Below are 19,944 nucleotides of genomic sequence, written 5' to 3' on the forward strand. Positions count from 1 at the left end.
CCGCTGTCCGCCCGCGGCGGTGCGGGAGGCGGCGGCGGCGGCGGCGGCGGGGATTTAGGGGGGGTGAGGGGGGGGGGGCATGGGGAGCAAGGCGCATGTCCGCCCGCGCCGCGCCGCCGCCAGCCGCTCCCCCCCGCCGCCAAACTCACCACCATCTTCTGCATGTGCATCGCTCGCAGCCGGACACAAACCGCTCCCCGGCGATGGAGACTGCGGGAAAAGCCCGGCGCGGCGGGATGGCTTGCTGAAACTGCGGCGGCTGCGGGGAAAGAAGCAGAGCGGCAGAGAATAGGCAGCAAATCCTAAAGCAACGGCAAAATAAAAATTGGAAAAAAAAAAAAAAAAAAAAAAAAGAAAAAGAAAGGAGAAAACCTCTCTTTTTCTCCCCCTCTTCCCTCTTTTTTATTTTTTTATTTTTAAATTCTTGATTTTGTTTGTAGCCGCCTCGTCCTCAATGCCTCTCTGAGCAGCATCTAGCGAGCGAGCGGGAGAAGGCGAGAGAGAGGCAAAAGAGAAGATGAGGATAATTTGCAGACAGCTTGTCTTGTTGTTTTCTGGCTTTTGGGGACTAGCAATGGGAGCTTTTCCTAGCAGCGTGCAAATAGGTAAGCGCTGCGTTGGGCTGTGTGCGGGTGCTCAGGGGTTCGAGCCTTGGCGAAGTGAGTTGGGAAGGCGGCTCTGAAGGCAGCTTGCAGCTTTCTCCTCCACCACCATCCCATTTCCCTGCCTTCGTTGACAGCCCGCGTGCATTTGTGTATGTGTGCGTACGCGCGCGCGTGTGTGTGTGTTTGCGTGCTGTAGGAAGGATGCTCATCTTCTTCCCAACTCATTCCAGCCCCGGGGTGCACAGAGTCGGCAGGAGGGGAGAGCGCCCGGGGAGATGCTACTGGGCTGCTTCGGCCCCCTCCGGCTTCCCATTTCCTTGCGCTGAGGTTGCGGTAGCGTAGGCATGGGGCTGAAAGGCAGCTCTGCCTTTCCTTCCCGTAGTTGGAAAGTTTGGGGTTTTGAAAGCCTCTCCGCTTAGGCTCTGTGCCCTCTCCTCACCCTTTTCCCATCGCCTCCCGCTTCCATCCGTCCGGGCGCATTTCGGATGGGACGCAGCTATCTGAATTCCTTCCAGCTCATCTCCATCGCTGCATCATTGCCCGTGGACTTGTGGAGATGCTGCTAGCAGAGCTGAGCGGCTCCCTGCCTGCACATGGCTGTGGAAGAGCAAAGTTAATTATATTCCTGTTTAGTGCAGATTATCCGACACAGAGTAGATATTTTTTTTAATCCGGAAAGCATCGTTCCCCTTAATCAGCCCGCCACTTCATGTGAGAGGCTGCTGAGTAGCTGATTTAGCAGTGTGTTCAGTCGCAGAGAGATGGAGGCTAAACACTTCCAAAGGTCACTGTAATCATGGCAAATCGGGGTATTTACATGTGAAAGGCTGGAAACCGAGAAGTCGGAAAGAAGCATAAAGCGTCGGGGTGGTGAATATCGATTGAGAACAGTGATTTAAAGGCAGCGGTTGTGATTATGAATGTGATTAGTTCCTTGCCCATTAAAGTCTTAGGACTTTCCTTACTGTGCAGCTTTGGGAGAGTCAGTTTGGTGTTACAAGACAGTAGCTTGCCAGCAATTCACCCTGCCTCCTCTGCGTCTTGCTATTTTTTTTTTTCTTTTTTCTTTCTTTTTTTCTTGTAGGTGGTCTCTTCATCAGGAACACAGATCAGGAATATACTGCTTTTCGATTAGCAATTTTTCTTCATAACACCAGCCCCAATGCCTCCGAAGCACCTTTTAATTTGGTTCCTCATGTAGACAACATTGAAACAGCTAACAGCTTCGCTGTAACAAATGCCTGTAAGTAAACGTGCCATTGATCTGACCAGCTTACGGGTGAATTGCAATGAAAATAACAGGAAATCACATTGCTATCGTGCATTGGAAATACAGCAGAAAGTCTGTTTTTGGTGTAGATACTGTAGCAGAAGAGCAGGGGGGGCAGCAGTCCTTATTAGTCCTAACTGGAGCACAGTCCCCTCGCCTGCCTTGTGCTCACTAACCTGATGTGACATTTACTTTAGTGTTATTCCTGTAGTTTCTTGCTTTCTGGTTTCTATGGAGATGAATTTTGTTGTCGTAAAGAAAAATTATGAATGTCTCGATCCATCCATAAACCCCACTGTTGCTCTTGTTCGTGTTCGGATATGACGTGCCTTGCATGTATTTGGAAATATACAAGAATGTGTATGCTCATGAATGCTTTGTTAATGCATTGGAAAGGAGATAGGGAAGCAGCGGTGTGCAGGATTATATATCTGAGTCGGTTGACGCTGCAGTTGATCTGGTGATGTCACTTGAGGCAGCCCTGCTCTTATATTCTAGGTTGTAAATGTCTCTTATCATCTCGTAATGCATACATCCTGTGGATATGTCTCTATGCATCCATACATTGGTGCCAAGTCAAGTTAGTATCTGATCTACTTGATTTCACAGACCACCTCAACTGGAACAAATATTCTCTTCCTACTATATATTTTCTACACACACACACACACACACACACACACACACACAGGCTCACATACGCCATGAAAGGGAAACAGAAAATGAAATGCCCTTACCAAATAACAGTAACAGTTAATCTTTTTTATTATTATTTTTAATTGATTATAATTAAGTGAATTTCCTACATTTAGATCACCTCGGGGTCTTTAGCTGAAACACATGCTGAATAGTGCTTGGTCTCGGAGAGCAGCAGAGCATCATTTCTATTTAACTTCACGTATGTCAGGCTGATAAGGAGGAATTTATTTTATTACATAAGACAGTGGGATACAGTGTGGCAAAGCTGAGGGCTGTTAGGAACATTACGTTCGTGTTTCAGAATTCATTTTTATGGGTTTTCCTCTGTGGCCTTTAAGTTTTTGAACCCCTTCTCTTCATTCAGGAACAAATTGCCTCTGGATATAGATGCCCTGAGTGGCATTGCTTATTGAGTTTAAAATAGAAATGAGCTGGAGAAGGTCTTCCTGTCCACTGTGCCTTTAAAATATGTTCTGGGTTTCTCCCCAGCTTCTCACAGCCATCTTTTAATATGTAAACATGCCAAGCACTGTGCAGTTCTCATATATAATTTATTGAATGTGCACTAAATTTATTTATATGAGTCTTCAGTACTATAAGTTTCAGATGACCTTGCCACCTTATTTAACAGGAAAAGCTTCAGAGCTGCCAAAATGGCTCCATTCATTTCAGGCAGGAAAGACTGATGTCCCATTAAGTGTGAATTCTATATTAAGCAATGTATTAGTTGTCTTTAGCATGAAAATCAATATCAAATTCCATGAGAAGAAAGCATTTCAGAAAGGCTTTTGAAACTGGGAGGCATCAGATGTGTGCAGGTGTAGTTCATTGAGAAAACATTACAATGCGTGTCAAGTTTGCAGGCGCCGATTTCATATTCTGTGAAGACAAATGACATGGGAGCTTTTTTTAAACTTTCGTTTTTAGTGAAGGAGGAAGGGACTAAAAATATTGAAATCAGTAGCTTTAGATAAAGTCAATTATCTCAGATTCTGCCTACCCATCTACTTCTGCCAAATAATTTCAGAGGCAATTGTTACTTTTTGGATTAAGGGTATTGTGGAGAATTTCCATTGGAGTTCTAGTGAATTAATTCTGATTTGCATACATTTAAGATTATCTAAAGTTGAACCACTTCTGTGTGTCAGACTTCAATGCCTTAGATTCAAACAAGGGTTTGTCCGAAACTTTCCCTAATTTCAATGATCCACAGCAGATTCTTCTCTTGTTCCAACCACCTCAGGTTATTTCAGCTTGAGTATCTTAACAGAGGAAAATCTGTCCCCTTCTATTTGCTACAATCTATAGAAATTGTGATTCATAACTTTGTTCTTTTTTTCGTTAAAGTGAACCCATTTTTATTTCTAAAGAATTTAATAACTCAGAGATGATAAATCTGTACAGTATAGGGGGAGGCAGAGAAAGAAAGAAAATAAATGTATATGTTTATATATGTGCATACTGCTATAATTCTGTAACTATATTAAATAGACATAACCCTACAGGCCTCTTCAGCTTTGTGCTTCCCACTTAAACCAACATGTATTTTTAGTCCAACTTGGTGTTTACTTTACATTTTGCAGTCTCATTCTAAAATCTGTTTCTCATTTTTCATATAATAATGAGGAATATATTTTAAATAACAAATGTTCTACTAATGAAACACAGGCAAAGTGACTGACAAGTGAATAAACATATCACATGTCCTTTAAGCTAAATATGAGCAGAATCCTGCAAAAATCAATTGTCTGATAGCTGGAGGACACTGACTTCCATGTGATTGAATTTCCTGGCTTGTCAGAGGCTTCTAAAGCACAGATGTGTGAGGTTTTCTAATCTAATTAAAGAACCCCCACCATCAGCTCAGAATTAAATGATTTCATGGTAATATAAAATGATAACTCTTTCCTGAACCACTATTAAACAGTGGCTTTGGACCTTGTTATTTGTATAGAAAAATTCCTCTGTGCACACGTCTCCAGATACGAAGTACAAAAGCATTAGAGCTGCTGGGCTGAACTGAATATTCATGTGAGTTCATGCATGAAGGTCTGAGACATGACCACTTACCTCTGGATCTGTTTCCACGTGCACAGAGGTTACTTGTGAAGATTCAACGCCTGGCTCGTTGGATGTGTTAGGGATGTGTTACCCTAAACAGACTATTTCAAAGGATTATGGAGGGTATGTTGGTGGGTAACCCACTGCAATGTTGGAAAACTGTGGGGTATTTTTTCTTTTCATTCAATATAAACATATAGTCAAGTATGCATTCAGAAGTGCCTTTGGAACTGGAATAATTTTGTATATTCCATTTAATATCTGTCTTCTGATGATTGTCATGCACATTTATGTTTTCTTTAAAAAAGCCTACGCACAATTAAGTGAGAATGCACGTGAAACAGGTTGTTTAAGCACAAGGACTCTGTTGTAAGTCAGCAAAATGAATCTGATATGTATCAGTTTGGAGATATTCTTTCCTCTCCTTTCCCCTTCTAACTTCAGTGTTTTATTTAAACCCTGTTCGTTTTTGCATTGCATACATTATTCAAAGAATCTCTCTTACCGACAGAGAGAGCTGAAATTATTGCAAAACATGAAAAGTACAAGGTTCTTACTCATCAGAGCACAATACAGCAAAGCTGAAACATATGAAACATTGACATACATTGGTTTGCACATTACAAGTGGGAGATTTTGCTCATGATTGGAAATCCAAATTCAGGTAGATGTCAGAGGTACAAAATTTGCATTGGTCATTGGAGAGCATTTTAGGCATTTATTATTCATCTGAATGCTGAAAAATTTTCACCATTGCATGCAGAACCTATATTGCATTAGTAATTCTCAGCAAAGCCATCAACATTATACCTGCTTGAATCATTTTGAGAAGAAGTTGTACGATTTCGTAAAGAACCGTCTACCTTCCAACTCTTGTCTTGTAGTTGGGAATTTTTGTGTTGAAATTTCTGATGCAGGCCAGGATGGTAACTTAGGATAGTTTGACTGGAAGGGACCTTCCAAGATCATGGCATTCAACTACTTGACTGCTTCAGGGCTAACCAGCACTGAAAGAACGTTACTGAAGGCATTACCCAAATGCTTCTGAAAGGCATGAAGCCAACTACCGCTCTAGCAAGCCTGTTTCAGTGTTTAATCCCTCTTCTGATAAAGAAATTTCTCTTAATATTCAGTCTGAACCTCCTCTAGTGAAGATTTGTATCTCACATTTTTCCTGTTTTAACAAATTAGTAATCTCTGCATTTATCTTAGCATCCATCATGGTATACAGTGCATAGTTGTTGCCTTGAAGGAGAAAAGAAAGAAGAAATGTTTTCTCCACCCATTGTGGGTGAGGCATTCTGGTTACCCGTAGTCTTTGCACTCCAAGTTGCAGTGCAGATTCTGAGCCAAATTTAGTTCATTTTTTTCATAAAGAGATCACACCTGTTCCACACCTGGTCACACTGTTTTTCAGAGTGATCATTTTTCTTAAGCCTTTAACTCCAAGACCTCTGATTTTTATGGCTAAGTTTCATCATTAAAAACACACTACACTGTGACACTTAGTTGTGAAATGTGTATAGCTACCTTGGTTTCAGTTCAGATCACAGTACATGAGAATACAGCACTGGAAGCTTCATTGTGGAATGCAAAGTTTAGCAGAGCACCTTGCTGCTCAGGTTACCATATCTTCTCTTTTCTGCAAATAAGCTCTTTAAAACATAGCTGAAGTTGTTCCTCCATGCATGAGCAGAAATATGGCAGTCAAAACTATGTGCACTCCACACAGCATTGTGCACTGTGAAATTTGCTGCAATATTATATTCCACAGACTATGAAATCATTATTAATAAAGTCCACCAATCCATTTGGTTTGTGAAAGCATGTGCACAGAGCCATGCTCTGATTTTTTTCCTGGAGAAGTCATTCTGGAATACACGTACATGTACTCAGTTGAAATATTTGTTTCAAAAATCTTTATTGATTTTTATAAATCTTTACGGATTGAAAAATCTATCATGTGTAACCAATCTTGCAGTTCTTGTACATGATTAGGCTAAATGGGAGAGAAGAGGTCTTGGTGCAAGAGTTTCATCAGTACCTCATGTTAAAACTACAGCTTTTCACTTTGAGTCAGTTTAACTTCATGTGTGTACTGAAATGAACATATTCCTAATGCATGTAACTTGGGGCAAGTTGGGGACCTGAACTGACCTGACTCTACCTCACCAGAATGCAGTTTCTGGTTGAGTTCCACCAAGTCTGTAGTCATCCCCAAAGGCAGACAGGAGCCTCTCTCCATGAGTCCATCTCTGGCCTTGTGATGTTGGTTGTGAGAGCAAAAGTGGTGCCATCTGCTGAGGCATCCATGAAGCTGAGGAAATAGGCTCAGATGTAGCATTGCTTTTATATCATGACTGTGTCATTTCACTTAAAGCAGTTTCAGCTTTGATTTGAGAAGATTTTCACTAAATTTGAAAATTAATTCTACTTTAATAATTCCAGTTTACTTTAGCAATAAGTGTGTACATTTAGCTTAATAATTAGTACCATTTATACTGTGATGGTCTTTATTTAGAAAGTGAGTTTTGATAGAGTTTAAGGGTATTTTTACAGAATCAGAGAATTACATGATAGCTGAGCTGGAAAGGGACCTCTGTGCCCCCTGGCCCAAGCCCTGCTCCAGCAGGGACACCCAGAGCAGGGTGCCCAGGGCCACGTCCAGAAGCCTTTGAAACGTCCCCAAGGAGACTCCACAGCAGTGCTCCTGGTGTTGAGAGAGAACCTCCTGTGTGCTACTATGTGCCCACTGCCTCCTGTCCTGGCACTGGGCACCACTGAGCAGAGCCTGGCTCCTTCTCCTTTGCACCCTCCTTTCTAGTATGTATGGGCATTGATGAAATCTTTGTGTGCCTGTTCTCTGGGCTGAACAGTCCCCAAACTGCTCATTTGCTGTCAAGAGTAGTACAGCATTTCCAAGGATGCAGTTCAGAGTTTTGAAAGTTGCCACAAAGGAATATCCTGCGCTCAGGTTGGAACTGCAAAATCAAACATTGTACTAGTTGCCTACAAAAACGGAACTGGATTAAATCTTATTGTTCTGAAATAGGAGTGATTACAAACAAACAGCAATAACAGCAAAAAGCAACCCACAACAATTGAAGTGTTTTTCTTTAATGCATGGAGTTAGTCTCAAAATAAACCACAATTCTTGAAAATGATTTCTCTTAAAATTCTGTTATTTGAACTTGCTGATAGAATCAGAGAATATGTGTGTACTTGTAGGTCATTTAATCTATGAAGGATTTTGTGCACGTGTACCTGGGAGAAGATCTGCATTCAAGGAGTTTCATAGCTCTTAATGTGATTCTTGACAGTAGCTCTATGGCAGAGAGAAAACCAACCATCAATAGCTCCAATCCATCAGAGTCTGGATTTAATTTTCAAGGTCACTGTTGGGAAAAAAAATGGGCCTTTGGTGAAATATAGTCAGATTTCTTCAGTGAAAATTCAGAACATGCATTTCTCTGGCATGATATAAGTCTTTTGTCTTAGCATTCTACTGGACTGGCTAAAACTGTAAACTCAAAAGCTTTATTAGAGGCTACAGAACTAATTTCATCTTTCTTTCATGGTATTAATGACAAAGACTGTGCTACTTCATCCCTCCTGCAGAAGCCAGCACAGTACAGTGCAGTGTTTTTTGTCTAAGACAAAGCACCTGTACAAAAGTAAATTAAATGGATTAACTTCAGCTTTATCATTGCAATCTAAGTTTGTATGCTAGTCAAAATAGCTCATGCATTTCATTTTTAGATCTTGACTGTTTTAAGACTTGCTTGATCACAAGAGAGGAAGCTGTCTGCTTTGATTTCTTAACCACTTTACATCCTGCTATGAATTGTGCAAATTCAGGTTGTGAGCGGGTGCAGTTATTTCAATTTAAATATGTTGGGCCATATATAATCTTTTCTTATAGGTCTTACTTCTTAATACGTGACTGATTTAAAAGGGGTGACATTTGTGCCAGTGCAAACATGAAGAAATTCATAAATTGGATAAGTGTAATTAAAAGGAAAATTTGGTCTCCTGTCTGGATTTCCATTTCTCTGTACAGTTTGTTTCAGGCAATGATTTTGGACTAGCACAGAACAAAATCCTCTAGATTGGCCTGCGCAGGAACTCCTGCAACTTTGGTGGGTGTACTAATATCTGAGTTATGTCATGGGACACAAAGCCTAAGTGGACAATGTATTCCATGGTTATAATGGGTCTTACCTATTTTATTATTATTTTTAAAGATCTTGCTAGGTTTTAACAATGTTAATATGAATGCTTAATAGTTCTATATATCTGAGATGTATGTTTCAGACAAGAAGTTAAAAAAGAGAAGTTTCCTCTCATTTTGGCATGCAGAGCTTGTTCTACTATTTCCCAGCAACACCTGTCTTCCTAATGGGAACTGCTTATTACTAAGCACTTAAGAAAATCTGTCCTTTTCTGCGTGATAAAGTATGGGTCAGATGCCTTGTTTCAGTAGTGTTACCTCTTTGTGAGGATTTTGTTTCTTCCTTCTTTTCTTTCCCATGACCTTGCCTGACTTGTTTGGGTGAGCACAGCCGTTTGTTGGATCTCTGGTTCCTTATGGTCAGGTGGATCCAGAGTGTGACATACACACCATATTTATATTGGCTGTGTGATGTGAAGAGACAGCCCATTTTCTTCACAACATTCCTCAGATTATAGATAGGCTTTCTGTGGGAGTCAAGGGGGAAGACCTGTGTTCACAAGCTGCTGTTCTGCTGGGTGTTGGCCAGCCGCACTGACATGAGCAAAATCCTGCTCAAATATTGGCCCTTGTCCCGCAGTTCTTTCCCCAGGCAGAGCTGTTGCTCAGTTAAGTAGGGGCTTTACCTGGACTGAGATTGCAGGCTAGAAGGGATAGTAGGGTCAGCTTGTTTGCAAGATGAACGGGTTCTCATACTTTTCTCTCATTTCTCAGTTTTTTTGAGTATTAAATTTCTTAACTCATGTTATTTTTTTAAAAATATGTATGTTTAGGAATTGGACCTCTGCTGTGCAGTTGCCTATTTAAAAAGAATGTCAATTGGGCTGTTTTCTTGTGTTCTACAGGCTATTTCAGTGTTGTACTTACATGCAGCCATTGCTCCTGAAAAAATACAGTCTTGTGCAGTACCTTTTGATATGCTAAAGTCATGGACATCGTGAGCTGTTGTCCACTGCAGTTTATTTCTGTAAATACAAGAGCACAAGGGAGGCAAAAAGCAGTTGCAGTGTTCGTTCATTACATTCTTGATAGAGAAAAGCTTTAACACATTATGAAGATTCATACAAAATTCATCATATTTTACTATTCATAAGAATCCTTCAGTTTCTCACTCACGGACTTTCTCTGAGGTAGATTCCATGCCATTTCTGCATGCACATCTTCCATTTGATTTTATGGTGTGTTTGCATAGTAGTCTCTAAAGCTCATAAAATTTGAACTTCATTTTTATGTGAATGTCACCTGTTCTTACAATTGACTTTCCCAATGAATATCCATCAAACAGGTGTTTTTGAAAAGCTCACAGGTAGTGCATGTTAACTGATGAAAAGAATTGAGACCTCTACTCTATCTTGAAATCTTTTGAATTTAAATTGTGGCAATTTGCAGTAAGGCAGTGTATGTGTTAATATTAAAAATGCTACACAAAATAATTAGAAATTGCAATACAAAATATTCTGCTCTTGTTAATTTATTTCACAGCCTTGTGTTACACTTCATTTCCTATGGTTAAACATTTCACGTGGCCTTTTTTTTGGTGTCAGGGTCAGACCTGTTTCCTTAGTGGATAAAATGATTCATGTAATACATATTCAAGGTAGAGGCAGGGGAGAGTGAGAAAATTCTTCTAGAGCAAAGAGAGTACAAAATGCAGATTATTACCAGTCCTCAAAAGATTCCTGTTCTGCTTCAGTGTTCCTGATCTACCAGTATTTCACGCTATGAGTTAATGTGAGATACAGATCTGGACAGTGCTGTGGTCAGCTCTGGAAAACTACATAGAGTGCAAGTGAAAAACCGTTTATCAAGCACAGATACATTCATGTAAAATTCAGGAGTAAAAAGCTCTAGTATTAAAAGTAAAAAGAGGACATCTGTACATCAGTACACTTAGCACTTTTTTTTTTAAAGCCTTTTACATTGATAGGGAGAAAGGAACAAAACTTCAGAGAGCCATGGTCTCAGCAGAGTTCTGTAAGGCTTTTTATTAGTGATTTCCTCCAAGTTTTCTTCTATTGGGATTGGTCCTTTCCACCCATTTAAACTGAGAAGAGTGTTTAGGAGAGGACTTTTCAAAAACACTGCAGCTGTGAGGATAATTTGCTTTGGAAATCAATAGTCATGTGCTCTTGCCTGACTCAGGAGTTTTTCCCAATCTCTCCCTTCTACTCCAGGCAGGAAGCCTGGGCAGGAAGGGAGCTGGCTCCTAGGGTTGTGTGAACAGCCAGGTAACACTGCTCTGCATCCTGCTGGTTGCAGTGCCTCCAGCACAGAGCTCTGCAGGCTGTTTTCTTTCCAAAACCATTTTTGTTCTGCTCAGTATCCCTGTTCTGTGCTTCTCTTGAGTGGTAAAAGCAACAAGGTAAAACTTGTGATGCATTATTATGTATTATTATTATTACCTTGGAGCCTGCTTTGGCAGGGGGGTTGGACTCGATGTTCTTTAGAGGTCCCTTTGAATCCCTACAGTTCTGTGATTCTGTGGTTATGTAGATAAGAAGAATGGGAAGTAGTATGTGGAGACATAAGCAAATGTCCAAGAAAAAGTGCATAAGAGGACTTGGGTGTATTGGGAGGACACATATATGCATCTGTTGTGAGGTTACATATGCTTCATGAAAGTGGCTGGCAGATCAGAAGTGGTGCCATATGGGAAGTGATCCACATTACAAGTCCTTACAGATGATACAGAAAAGATGTGAAAGCAGTCTGGAGGATGAACTGTTGTCTGATGGCTGCGAGTATCAGTGCCTCAAAGAAGAAAAAGCAAAGGAGCTCACCAAAATAAATGGAGAGTGGGTAGCATGTAATAGCATTCAGTTTATTGTGTTTTAAGGCTAAATGGGACCATTTTGATCACCCACTCTGAGTTATGAGATATTAATCAGCCATTCTCAATTAATTTCTTTGTCAAATCCATAATTCTTTTCTGGCTGAGTACCCAATTTCTAAAAAACAAAACAAAACAAAACAAAAAAAAAAAACGCACCAAAACTCTTGTACTGAATTAAAGCCTGGAAGAAGCAAAGGTAAACTGTAATGCCATCAGCACAGCATACATCACGTATCACTGTCTTTATCTGTGTGTGGTGTGCAGGAATCATACAGAGTAGGCAGCCAGAAAAAAAGTTTCTCATTTGTGATTGATCTCTGATTTAGATAAGGACTGCAGTCAGTAATGCTGGAGCACAGGGGCAGTTGGCAGCAAGACCTATGGCCCTGCAAGACACTTAGGGAATTACTGGGGCCATTCTCGTGCTCCCTTGAAAATGGACACATGTCCAGTGGACACAAATGTGGGTAACAAAGAATATCTCCTAACCCCACAGCTGGACTGTGGCTTGAAGCACAAAGAATATTAAAATGGTATGTAGATTCAATGATCATTAAGTATGTTTTTGCTAATGAATGCACACCAGTTCCTATGATTTGTATGCAAAGGCTTGTCTAGCAACGAATACAACTTAATGGTCATGTGTGTTTCACATACTTCACTTTCTTCGAGCCATAAGGTACACAAATCTATTACTGCTTTCACCTGGAGGATTCAGGCTGTTAGCTTCAGATAGCGAACATATGAATTTGGCTTTGGAAGTCCCTGGTTTCATCTCCTTTATGTGTTGGAGGAGATGGCAGCCTGAACACAAATATGATGATGAATGAGATTTAATGAAGAAGGGTATTTGCAGGAAGCCAAGCCTGAGTAAAGGAATACAAGAAGTGCTCCCATAGCTGTCTTTGATGATTCTGAGTAACAGGCACAGCTGGTGGAATGCACATGGGCAGCATGCAGATGGTGCAGTTTGTCCAAGCAGTCCATGATAAGAAGAGATGGCTTTGCCTCTCTGCATCAGGGACCCTCATGGACCCCATGGTGGCACATTGTCTGGGACTGGGAATCAGCCTATTTAAGGCCATGTAGCTGAAGTTTCTATTTGTCCTCAGTTTCTGAAGTGGGAAAAGGAGTTCAAGTGGGGACCGTGAGTTTGTTCTGTGTTGGGGAATAAGGAATAAGGTGAGTGCTGAGAGCAGAGGAAGGGCTGATGTGCAGCATAGCTCGTGACTTTAAGAAATGGAGCAGGAATGTACTGGTGGTGCTTGTGAGCTAGGGATTGCAGCTGGTGCAAGCTGAAATGGCTTTGAGGAACTTGAAATTGGACGTATGTTATCTTAAGCTGAAAACGTAGTATGGGGAGAGATGTAACGATTCGCCCAGCAAGCCCAGTAGAGTACAATAGGAGTCAATAGATGTGGAAGAGCATAAGACTAAAAATACTGCTCATAGAGAGAAAACTGTGCTCCTGCATCTGCCATCCTCCCCCTGTGCAGTGCCCCAGTCCTCACGGTGCAGTGGGAGCTGCCTGCCAGGAGCAGCCCGCAGTGGCAGTGGTGGGCACGGCACTTCCAGCTGCACACAGCTGGAGGGAACCGCAGGCATTCAGCAACCAGCTGCCCTGCTCTCCTTCTGCCCCGCAGTGCTGTGGCTTTGGCATGGTCTGTATTGATTGCAGATAGCTGTCAGCTTAACTGCTGCAGGGAAAGGGAGGGAAGGGACAGAGCAGAGAGCATCAGTTTCTTGGTTGAGAACAAGAAAGGAATTACATACTTAGAAAACCTCAGAAAAATTGTGCCAGCTTCCATCTCTGTTTTGCTGTCCTCAGCCTGTCGTAGACTCCGTCATGGCCAATGCTTTAATATTTTAATGGAGTGAGTGGAAGAAGGGAGTGGCAGAGTTGTAGCACAAAAGGCAGTTTATACAGATGAATTGGATTGCTTTCCACCATTCTTCTCTGAGTTTCTGACAGGTGTGGAAGGACTCCTGTACTTTTATTTCCTGATGAAAGCCCCAGGAAGCCCATCATTCTTTCAGTTACTGGTTATGATCAGAATCTTTTGCACTTCAGTAGAGCTGCCAGGCACCAGAGCTTCACACCTTAATCACATTTCCTTTGTCAGCTTTTCACATGCTATGTTAAATGAGAGACTGGTAGAAAATCCTTTGAGCAATTACAGTAATAGAATAATAATAACAATTGTGGATCCTTGCACTTATAGAATCTGTGAGAGGAAAATGAGATCCAGCATAATGTTGCCCCTTTGAAAAGGTGTGGCTGTTCCCTCCCAGCAGCCCTTTGAGAAACTGCTCTCCATGGCCTCAGCTCCTTGCTTCCTTGGCTGTGTTGTGGTCAGGCAGGCACTCCATCTTCCCATTCCCACCCATGAACTATTAACTGCACAAATAATTGGGGAGAATTTGAATGAGAGGACTCAGCAGCATGGGGAAGGGTTTTTCCTGTATGAGGCAGAACATTAAAAACCATCTTCAGTTCAGAGGAAGCACACGTGCATGAGATATATGTGCCCATTTGATAGAACAAGGGGAGAATGACAGAACGAGGGGAAATGGTTTCAAACGAAAAGAGAGGAGGTGTATATTGGATATAAGGAATATAAGGACAATGTAGTACGCTGTCTTCTACCTCAATTACATGAGTGACTGAATCAACTGTGTTTGTCACCTCAGTTAACTGATGAAGCTTGATGCTTGACTTCCAGAAAGTGCAGAATGGCTCAGAGTTTCTAAAATACCAAATATGTGTTATATATATGCGTAAGCTCGTGGCTCCCAGCATAGCCAGTTTCAACCAAATATAGAACCCAAGGCTCTTCAGCTCCTTTAAACTCTCCATTTGGGCTTTATGATATTTAATTGCAAACATTCAGGAGACACTTTGCAGGATGATGCTTAAGGAGGTCCGTGCATCTCACATCCTGGTGTGGAAGATCTGATAGCGCAGAGGAAGCATGAATGGGAATTAATTTACTTGGACAGAGTTATTGTTCACTTCTGGTTGAAACTGTTGCCCAAAAGCCTGTGTAAATGTGTGTGGCTAACAAACAGCTGCCCCTTCTGTGCATGCATTTTCATACTTCTTTCAGCTAATTCACTGATCCAAATACTAAATCTATCAGTCAGACAATTTTTGAATTTATGACAGTCCCTGAAGGACTTTGACTTACAGTTATCCATATAGGTAGTTTTTAAAATTTATGACTGAAATAATAACTCTGTGATGGTGTTCTTCTTTTTGCTTATTCAGAGCACCTTGTGTGGGAACAAAAAAAAAGAGCAGCTGGAAATTCCTGGGGCAAAGCTCTGGCTGAGGGCTCTGCTTTCTCTCACACTGCCAAAGAAATGGCTGCCAAAGAAATTTCAGAGACTTTAGAAAATTTTCAGAATTTGCAGAGACATAAAACCAAAGTGAAATTTAGCCCAGAGCAGCTGCTATCACATGCAACTGAATTTTAGATATTCTGCTTAACTTTTTCCACTTAATTATTGTTTTCTGCACTTCAAGGATACGCAGAAGCATTTCGTGAGTTGCCTCTGCCCTGTTCTTCAGGATGAGGGGGATTTTGAGCAATCTGCTCTGTCCCCTCTGCTCTGCACCCAGGAGGTCAGAGAAGGTCTCTTGGTTCTGAGGCAGTAATGAGGGTACAATGGAGAAAAGAGGATGGGGAGCTGGAGGTGAATGGAGCCATGTCTCAACAAAACACTGCTGTGGTGTTGCAAGAAATAATTTGCTAATGGCACTGCTCAATCATGATTGGTACCGGGGATTAATACTTTTTCTGGTCATACCTCCCGTTGGTGCTTTCCATGCTCCTATGGATACCTGGCGGAAGTGTGATGTTGTTCTGGTACCCAAGGATGGGGAGGAGGACGTGGAACAAAAGTGGGCAAGGTAATATGGTATTTCCTGGGCAGGAGTTGGAAATGAAAACTGGGTTTCTTTTGTATTCCTCCATATGAAGAAAGTAGAGCCTTCCTGAGGCTGGGCTCATGTTTTCATTGAAATAATATGAAAGTTAAACATTATTATCTTAAGGACCAAGAAACAACTTCAGTTGTAAACCTGTAACATCAGAAGACTTTCTCATAAGGGGAAAGGGTGAAGTAGTCATCTGCTATTGTTTCAATTTGTGACTAAGGTAAAAAGAAAGAAGGAATCCTATAATGAGTGCATGTGGACAAAACTGCCATGGGCTTGGGGTCAGGTAAAAGTGATGCGTGGTGACTGTCTGTGGCTATCCTGTCTGGGAAAGAGCTGGGCAACAGGGCCTGCAGGGGCATCAGGCATTCTCAGACAGGGGTGATAGCTTGCAGACACCAGTTACCTATTTCAGGCATGCTGCAGCAAGCACTATCATTAATAGTACAGTAGTAAACATCAAGATGATAATAAGTGACTGCAAAACTCAGGCCTTCTAACAAGTCAAATAGCTAGTGCTTGCTTGAATGCCTTAAAATTATGTGGTGGTTTTATTTCAGTCTTTGGGGTTAATATGCTACGGTCACATCTTTAGAGCATGTCTGCTTCGTGTTTCTAGCAAGACTTCTTGAAATGCTGCCAGAAGACTTAGAGAGCTGCTTACCTTGCTTTTAACACTGAGTGACAGCTTTGCATCACACGTTGTGTGCTGCGCGGTGAAGACTGTAAATACCAGGGTGTAATTATCATCTGTATTTATAATTCACTAATATGAGTTAGACAAGGCAGGCTAAGAAAATTGAAGTTGGTGCTTAGATAATAGATACTGGAACAGAATGTGTGGAATTTTTCTTTCCTCCATTTTGCTTTGCTGCAGCTATTTGTGTGAATTCTCAAAGTTGTTCCAGGAAAAGGAGCCAGAAATAGGACAAATGTATATCCATCAGCAGTGTGATGTGAATTCTGAAAGTGAGCTTTAAATGCAGTGTGGACTGCTGAACACAAAATGCAAAGGAGCAGCCCTGCATTCTGTAGTAAACATTTCTCCAGCAATCCTCATTCAAACTTTGCATATATTGAGTAAAATATTTCTTAAGTATGTCCTTTCCACTTTTTCTTGAATATATGTAATAAGTTTTATTGACTTCATGATAAATATTTCAGGCAGTGTTTATCAGTTTGTTTGAGATAGTTCATCTGTCATTGATTTAATGACATAAAGCCTTACTTAGATAGTGACCTTTTCAGTCAGTCTTTCCCTTATAAATGTATAATCATAATTATTTTTCAGTCTAAATTAAATGTAGCAACTGAGAAAAGGTAATGTATATGTAACCTATCACATACTTAGCTATAACTTGTCTAGGTAGCAGAATGCACTGTTGCCTAACCATCAGCCTGGCTTTAGAGGAGTAATGAGCTAAAAGAAAATGATGAGTACCTAATTTTAAGTAATTAGAAATAATTATTGCAACTGGAAATGCTTTTAACCTAAAGGTGAATAAATGGCACCTGTGCACTACATATGTTCGTTCTTTGAATGATAAATTTAAATGAAAGATGGAGTGAAAGACAGAAAATTGGAATTCTCAGTTTGTGCATAGCATCATTTTGATCTCATGCAGGTGTCTTAGGGCACTTGAGATGAAAATGCCATTTAATAGAACATGTGAGTTGTGTACAGGCCTCGTGGTGGATGCGGGTTGCAGTGCTCCTCAGTGTGGTGGTCTTGGACCATCTGGACCAGAGCTTGGCCAGGAGGCTCCCTGGTGGAGCTTACTGCTGCCAGGCAAAGTTCACCAGCAAGTGATCACCGGGAGAACTCCCTGTGTCCGCTGCCAGAGAGAGCAGTAGTGATCTAGGTTATTTTCTACCAAGATGTTTGGGACCTGTCTTTTGGCAATGGTGTGTGTGTGTGTTGAGGACACAGTAGCAGCAGGAAGGCTAATGGGAGATGTGGTTGTGCACTTCTCAGAAAAGAAGGACTTAGTTTGACTCGATTCTGCCAGTGTCTGTAAAGCCTATTTATTTTGTCTGGAGAAAAAAAGCCAGAAAGGTTTCTGTGAGAGTCCATATGGAGGCTTGGCCAATTATGGAATCAATAATTTTGTGAAAGGACTTTAACCATTGACTTCTAGTTCAATTTCAATTTGTAAAATGAAAAGAATCAACTGAAGCCCCTGTCTTTTATAGCTTCTAAGACAGCTGGAAGCTTCAGAAAGATTTGCTGCCCAACTTTATGCGCTTTTTGTTCAGTAGCATTTCCTAGGTGCACAAATGGCATAATGACAGTATTAACTCTGTTCAGTTTTCAACAGGTTATTCAAAGACAGAAATTTCTCTAGACATTCTCATCAGCAACAACCTCTTGTTTTAGTAAATGTCAATGAAAAGTTAATGCAGTGGACAGTTAAGATGTAAGTAAAAAAGGGATATTGCTTTGTGATCCACCCAGTATGCATTTTACTCAGAGTGGTGAGGCTCTGGCACAGCTGTCCAGAGAGCTGTGGTGCCCCATCCCTTGAGGTGCTCAAGGCCAGGTTGGATGGGGCCCTGGCCAGACTGAGCTGGTGGGAAGCAACCAGCCCATGGCAGGGGGTTGAAATCTGGTGTTCTTTAAGGTCTCTTTCAACCAAAGCCATTCTGTGATTCTATGATTCATTTAGTGATTCCACTTTTAAAATAGGATATGGACAGTATTGTTTGTTTAAATGTTTTTTTTTTTCATAAAAAGGAATTCAACTCAAAGATATTGCAATTACATGTATGTCTAAAGTTAAGCATATTTCTAAATGCTTAGCTGAACAAAGGATTCAATGCATTTCATGTTCTTCAGGCTAAAGCAGAAATATTTTAGAAATGGGGACAGAAAAGTGACATCTTTGCTTGGGGCCAAAGAACCAGTTGCCAGAAAGACTGGAAGGAACTAAATTCTCTGATCAGCTTCTCATCAGAGGGAGCACAACTTGAGAGCCGTTTACATACCTAGACATTGGTATAAAGAACTCACAGTGGTTACGTTTTATGGATATCTTTATTCTCTGAAAGTGCTATGTCAGAAAAATAGGAGTTTTTTTAAAGAGCCAATAAACTACTACTAGACAATCTATTACTAGTGTACAAATAAACAGAAATTCATGCATATTTTCATCTTTTTGTGTTATAGTGTTGTCATGAATAAGTTTATAGCCTTAGCAATATGTTTCATTTTCCCCAGTATCATTAAAGCTGTCATTTAGTTTTAGTGTATGGTGTACAATTGCTTGTCTGTTCATCGTCAAGTTTAAGATGATATTTCCTGCAACATGGAGTACACTTATCCCCAGCAAAAATAATTCCCCGATTGTAAAGGGTAAGAACAGATGCTGAGATATTGTTTTATCATTCTGTTTTTAATTTTAGTTTTATACATAGTGTAAACATTAATCCTTGCCTGAAAAAACTTTCTGGAAAAAAAAAAATTGCCTCTGTTAACCCTCTCATTCATATCCACGGGTGCTCCGTTGTGTGGTTAATTACGTCTCTGCCAATCTCTGTGTTTCTTTGCAGGGATAAACGGGATTAGATGACCTTTTAAGAAATCCTTGAAAGGTCTCTTGTGGTACTAGTTTGTATAATAATAATAAGGAAGCGTGTTAAGGAAAACTTATGAACATGTTGGATTTTTACAAACAGTGGTGTAAGTAAGTTACTAATTTTCTCTACCAGAGGGTGGGATAAACTTTCAAAATTTTGGAAATACTGGTGTAATTGTTCCAAGATTTTATTTTTTGTATATCTTTGCTATGCTATTGCTATATTCCCCAACAATGCTTGTGTGTATCAAGTTCAAAACAAACCAGCAGCTAGAATTTTACCTGATGGATGGGGGACCTATGGGACCCTTTTCAGAATAAAAGAGTACTTGGGAAAAAGATCCATGACACCAAGCCACATCAGGCTTGGAAAGTCCCATGAGCTCTAAGTAGTTGTGTGCTGGGAGGGTGTTCAGGAGAAATATACACTTCAGGCCACTGCTGGAGATAGGTGGGCCCCTCACCAGAGCCAGTATTACAATTCTTATTTCAGGGGTACTACCAATCCACGTGCATTTACAATCTCCTTATGCAATATTATGCAAACATAAGAACAGACTAGTCATGATGGCAAACCAATGTCTTTGGAGGCAGCTATGTGATGGGAGGGACTGATCTCTGAGCATGGCCACCTGGGAAGACTTGGAGGATGCTGCTTATGGTAGTCAGTGTTGGCTTTATGAAGGTGTAAATGATGGCATGAGATGTGAAATGGGAGAGGCTTAAGCTC

General features: G+C 40.9%; 1 protein-coding gene across 3 annotated transcripts in view; it reads left to right on the forward strand.

Moving 5' to 3' along the window:
* Positions 1-517: 517 nt before the first annotated feature.
* The window catches only part of GRIA4 (glutamate ionotropic receptor AMPA type subunit 4), a gene marked incomplete at both ends in the record, with an annotated part of 220,791 nt that continues 201,364 nt past the window's right edge, over positions 518-19,944 (forward strand). For all 3 annotated transcript variants that reach the window (XM_079546832.1, XM_079546831.1, XM_079546833.1), the window contains 2 exons: positions 518-605; positions 1,690-1,848. In XM_079546832.1, the coding sequence (XP_079402958.1) occupies positions 518-605; positions 1,690-1,848 (247 nt within the window). The remainder of the gene's footprint in view (positions 606-1,689; positions 1,849-19,944) is intronic.

Source organism: Tetrao urogallus, assembly GCF_951394365.1.
Source record: "Tetrao urogallus genome assembly, chromosome: 1".
NCBI classification, from domain to species: domain Eukaryota; kingdom Metazoa; phylum Chordata; class Aves; order Galliformes; family Phasianidae; genus Tetrao; species Tetrao urogallus.